At 43.8% G+C, this 6000-nt stretch overlaps 1 protein-coding gene across 1 annotated transcript in view; it reads left to right on the forward strand.

Moving 5' to 3' along the window:
• Window positions 1–5188, forward strand: part of LOC144783165 (uncharacterized) — a 43988-nt gene extending 38800 nt beyond the window's left edge. The window contains exon 2 of the mRNA XM_078662289.1: window positions 4407–5188. Coding sequence (XP_078518415.1) covers window positions 4407–4970 — 564 coding nt within the window. The 3' untranslated portion in view covers window positions 4971–5188. The remainder of the gene's footprint in view (window positions 1–4406) is intronic.
• The last annotated feature ends 812 nt before the right edge of the window (window positions 5189–6000 follow it).

The raw sequence follows: 6000 nt of genomic DNA on the forward strand, positions 1-6000 counted from the left end.
GCCTCTTTGGTGCTCCTGGGCGGACCCCATTGTTTCTTTGAGCCCTGAGAGGCTCCAGGCATCCCGGGGGTGACAGAGCGGCCCCGGTTGGCAGCGGGCCGCTCCGACGTCCATTCTAGTCCACGAAGGACTCCAACAGCCCCGCATTTTTAATTAGGAGCCCCGAGGCTCCTGGGGGCAATTTGCGTATTCCTAGCCCCCCGAGGCTCCCAGCCCATCATTGTTTGCGAGCCCCGAGAGGCTCGAGGCGCATTAGTTATTGCAGAGCCCCGAGGCTCTGAGGTGCCAGTTGTTCTTTGAGCCCCGAGAGGCTCCCGCCCTAATTGATTTACGAGCCTGAGAGGCTCTAGGGGCATTTTCATTGTTTTAGAGCGCTGAAGCTCTGTAGTGCCAGCATATTTGTTTTGCGAGCCCTGAGAGGCTCTTGGGGACACGAGTGTGGTTAGAGCCCCAAGGCTCCCACGCAGTACTTGCCCTCACCCTTGTTCTTGAGCCCACGAGGCTCCAACGTTGATCATCTGTATTTACAACTGTCCAGCACTTAGTGGACAGTTGCTACGTTTAGGCTTTGTGTTCTTGGCTGCCTGCGCAGCCTTCCCTGACATTGGATTCAGGGCATTTCAGCCCTTGCGAGGCCAGTTGACCTGAGGGACAGTTCTAGTATAGTGCTACATGCACCCTGCGCAATTTATTATTTACTGCTTATTTGATTCCTGCGCAAATGTTCTACCTGCACCTCTGAATGTGTTTTAATGCCTCATGTGCAATGTGTTTTATGTTTTATCCCCTTTGCTAAAAGTGACCTGCTTAGAGGATTGTTGATGTCCCATTACCTTTGCTAAAAGTGACCTGCTTAGGTATTTTATGTTTATCCCCTTTGCTAAAAGTGACCTGCTTAGAGGATTGTTGATGTCCCATTACCTTTGCTAAAAGTGACCTGCTTAGGTAATTGTGTATGGTTTATTCCCCTTTGCTAAAAGTGACCTGCTTAGAGGATGATTGATGTTTTATTGCCTTTGCTAAATGTGACTTGCTTAGGTGATTATTTTAGGTTTCCTTCCCTTTGCTAAATGTGACTTGCTTAGGTGATGGTTTTCCTTCCATAGGTCCTGATGATAAGGTCCTAGTTCCCTGCGTGATTTTCCTACAGTGTTTAGGGTTGCGTAGGAGGTATTTACCCTTTACCAGGAAGTCCTGGTTGTGTGCTACATGTAACTATTTTGTGTGCTACATTCATTATATGTTTATGTGCTAAGTGTTATACCTACAAGTATTATTTCTAAAAAGTGCATACCCCTGACAGGGGTCCAGGTGGCCCTGTCCTGTACATAATCCCTTGTAAATTCTGCCCGTGCCTGTTGGCACATTGTAAAGTGTGTGTCTTATCTAATGTGTTTTTATTATAATACAAAGGCTATTTTTTATATCACCTTGTGTGGAGTTTCCTTTGTGGTGGGCCTAGGGTGTTGTCGCTGGGGTGCGCGCGCAAACGCTTTACACATCGCCTCTGAGATTAGCCTTGCTGCTCGCGTCACGTTACCTAGAGGGTGAGCAGGGGTTATCTTGGTGTGTAACTCCCTTGCCCAGACTTAGAAATGGTGATCCCTGACTGACCTTGGCGTGAGCCTTGGCCGGCCGGGGGTCCCGTTTCTAACACTTATTAATTGTAATAAGGTAACCCAATGTTATCCTATGTGAAAGATAGACCTTAAAGTAGTCTTTATACTTAAGCACTACCTTAGAATTCAAATAACTCGTTCACCTCTGTGCACAGTCTTCTCACCTCAATCTCCACACTACCTTAACTATAACTCGCCCCTTATCCATGCACTACCTATACCTTTATATGCTACAGAAGTTAGAGCATGTGAAATCACTGAATTAATAACAACACTTATGACATCTCAAATTATATGATTTGCCTGAATATTCTGCATGGTGCAGTGGTGAGTTAGAGTTAATGTAGTGTGGCGAGTTAGGTGAGAAGACTGTGTACAGAGGTGAACAAGTTATCTGAATGTTAATGTGGTACGTATGGATAAATATGAGTTATAAGTATGACATATTAGTTTGAAAGTGGTGCTTAGCTGATAAATTAAAGATATAACTATAGTTGTATAATTTCTAAAGTTTGTGTAATTTGAGTTGTTTTTATACAAACATAAAGAAATATTCCCTGACTATAACTGATCTTTAACCGTTGTTGTTTTTGCGGCAACCCCGTAATGACGTCCATGGCTATCATATTTTCAGTGCGTATTAAGGGGCTGATTAGCATGGCGGATTTCCCGCATCCTCCGGGCCGGCGGAAGCCACCGCCGGCCCGGAGGATGCGGGAAATCCGCCGCGGATGCCTAAAAGACCCACCGCCAAATTAGGATGGCGGTGGGTCTCAAAATCCGTCAGCTGCTTTTCCGCAGCAGTCGCCTTCCGACTGTGGCGGAACAGCCCTAACATGGCTGGCGGTGTCTGTCAGACACCGCCAGGAATATTAGGATAGCGGAAAACATATGCTTTTCCACGGCGGCTCTTCCGCCGTGGAAAAGCATACGGAGATTGCCTTCGGGGGCCCGTTGCGGGCCCCCTTGGTGACGGGGGGTAGGGGGTGCACATGGGGGGTACCTATGGTACCCCCCTGCATTTGCCTGGACAAAGCAGCGGGCACCACGATGTGCCTGCTGCTTTGTGCACGCAAATGCCGTGCATGCTTTTTTTAACATTGCGGCGGGTGCAGCTTGTAGCTGCACCCGCCGCAATGTTAAAGATTGAGGATGTGACCGCCACCCTGGCGGTCACATCCTAATCTGCACGGAGGGACCTCCACAGCCCCTGCAGACAGTCCCTCCTACTCTATGGTGGCGGACGGACTCAGGTCCGTCCGCCGTCATAATCGGCCCCTAAATATGAAAACAGCAATTTTATGTAGAAAGCCATATTTGTGTTACACAAACTGTGGTTTCCCAGGCATACATTTTTACTTTTCCAAGTAAGTAACTCTTCTACTAAGAATGTGATGTGAGAATTTAGAGTGGGAAAACCCTCAAAGAGTGGGTGCATTCCAAAATGTATTTTCTTGTGGCTATTCACCAACATTTCATCAGCCTAGAAAAAGGCCAGAGATTTGAAGAGCTGTAGTAAATACATTCCAGGATTTGAATAGGAACAGAGGAATACTTTTACAAATGGTTGGGGGTGTAGGTGTTTTCCCAATGCGCACAAAAAATTATGAAAGTGCAGATGCTTTCATGTAAGACCTTTGCCTGTGCGCAACTGTATACTATGTATATGTATGGATGCGGAACTACTTTCTCATGTTCGTAACGAGAAATCACAGATATCTTCTACCACTACTTCTGTGAACCTCGGCCTGCCAAGCCTCACATATGTACTCCTGGAAACCTTAGTGAATTACCAAAAATCACATGTTTAATCCAATGTTAACAATAAGGTCCTCAACAAAGTTTTTAGAGGGGTTTTTAATATCTGTCACGCTTTGCACTTTTAGTACTTTTGAGTAACATTCATAATAGTCTTCCAATGGAAATACATATACAGGAAACTCTATTATGCTTAGCTTCTAAATAAATTAAAATTAGGAAATAACATAAAGTAGATGTAACCATTTACAGTTCATTTATATCATTTATTGTGTTGTTAGAACGAATGACAAGATATGGCTTCTCCCTCCTGCACCCTTGTGAGTAAAACAGGAGCAGAGTTGAGGACGCAGCATTCATTGATGATCTGCTGAGATCATGTGACTTCTGATCTCATCGACGATGTCATCAATTGTGTAATCAATGGCAAAATGTTTTGCGTTACAAATCTTTGAAAATAATTGCTGTACTAAAAATGGTCTAAACTGTTCATGATAATACAAAATTAAAAAACAATTAAAACAAAAATGGAAAACCTTTCATGTTATTTACGTGCTCATACGCTGCGTGTAGTTGTATGAAAATTGTATTCTTTTACATGTTGTTGCCGTTCCAAAATCAAGATAAGTAGGTGTGGTTGCATTACTGTGCCATCACAAGATGCAATATGAGGATGCCGGATTATACCAAGAGACTTTACAAATGGCATTTTTGCTACAGGAGACAGAGCCTCAAAGTGGGAAAATATACTTTTCAATAAGGCTCTGAGAATCCTTGCACTGGAACTTCTGAAATATGCAGGGGTGGTTCAACTGAGACACATATGCTTGTTCTTTAAAGGTTTTGTATTATTCATGCTATTGCTTCACTAATCACCCAATAAAGATGATGACTGTATACATTGTGCATGTGTATTGTGGATGCTTCTATGTGTTAAATGACTTTGCTATACACTTAAAAGATTTTGATTCATTTTAGTTAACCATAAACTGACCATCTCTCATATTATTTTCTATCTCTTTTCACTAGGGAAAAGAAAGTGAAGGAGCGTGCGGAGTTCAAACAGACCTCTACAGACGAAAGCAGGACCAAGGACAAGACAAAGGACAAGATAAGGGTCATGGCCAACAACAAGGGCAAGGAATCACTCCTGGCAAGGAAAAAGATTATGGAGCAGGCCAAGGTCATGGCCAGGAACATGGGAAACAAGGAGTTGAAGGAACATGTCATGGAGTAGCACAGGGACCCGGTCAGGGAAAAGGTGAAAGATATGACCAGGGAAAAGACCAGGGATATGGTCATGGAAAAGACCAGGGGAAAGATCAGGGATACGGTTGTGGAAAAGGCCTGGGAGAAGACCAGGGAAAAGACCAAGGATATGGTCAGGGAAAAGCTGAAGATAAACACCTTGGAGGTGGCCAGGGACAAGACCAGTGGCAAGGCTGTGGAGACAAACTAGGAAAGGGCCAAGCAGAGGACAGGGGAAAGGGTCAAGGACATGGAAAAGAAGATAAGAGTCTTGAAGAGGGCCAAGGACAGGGACGGGAAGGAAGGTGCCATGGTAAAGACATGGGACAAAAGCAGGGAAAGTAACTCAGGAAGTTTCTAGGAAGAGAACGTGACAAGGAATCCAGAAAATAAAAGCCGTCATCCATTATTGCATGCTGTACCACGTAGGCATTCAACATGCATCTTTTCAATTAAACTGCCCTAAAACTGTACAATCAAGTTCCATCTCGATATTAAGATGTGACATTGTTAAAATGATAGAGTTGCAATGTATACTTTAAAATAAATTCATGACTCAATTATCACCTCTTCAGTGTATTTTTTGCCGAACATACATTTTCATTGCTATGTAAACCCATACTATCTTCAATTATGTAGAATATTAGAGAAAAAGATTTGCATTGTCAGCTCCTGGAACGCACTGCATATTTTTTTAATTAGGCTTAACTTCCTTTCAATAGCTCAAGAGATAAAACTAATCAAAACCACATCTACGTTGTTGATTTCGATCCACACAGGTGTTCTGTTAAAGCGGTTGTGAAAGCAGTGCTTTGAATTTGAGAGAAATGTAGTTGTGCAACTTTATCTCTCCCATCACAGGAGCTAGGTATTCTTTTAAATCCATAGGTCGTGGTCATGGTACAAGTCCAGCCCATTCACAATTCTCAATCACACATAAAAAGCCCTACACAACACACAACCAGAATACCCGAACAGCCGCTTACACTTTCACCAACCCACCAGACAACTATGCTCTGCCTCACTCTCACTAATCCACATTCCTGCATCTGCAAAAGCAAAACTGGAGGCCCCTTATTCTCCCACATAGCACCCAAGATATGGAACGACCTTCCTCAACACATCAGAGCCTCCTTCTGCATTCCTGAATTCCTCAAGATGCTGAAGACCTGGTTCTTCAGATAAACACCTTGAGGACCACAAACCTACATACTGGCCCAAACGCTTGGATACCCCTTCGGGTGATTAGAGCACTACATAGATCAATATAACATAACATGGTGAGCTTCTGTGGCCTAAGTGACTCCCTTAAATTCTACACTCAACTCTCCCTTGTGTGATGCAGTATAGGATGAGATAGTAAGAATGTAGCAGT

The sequence above is a fragment of the Lissotriton helveticus genome, chromosome 9 (genome assembly GCF_964261635.1).
Source record: "Lissotriton helveticus chromosome 9, aLisHel1.1, whole genome shotgun sequence".
NCBI classification, from domain to species: Eukaryota; Metazoa; Chordata; class Amphibia; order Caudata; family Salamandridae; genus Lissotriton; species Lissotriton helveticus.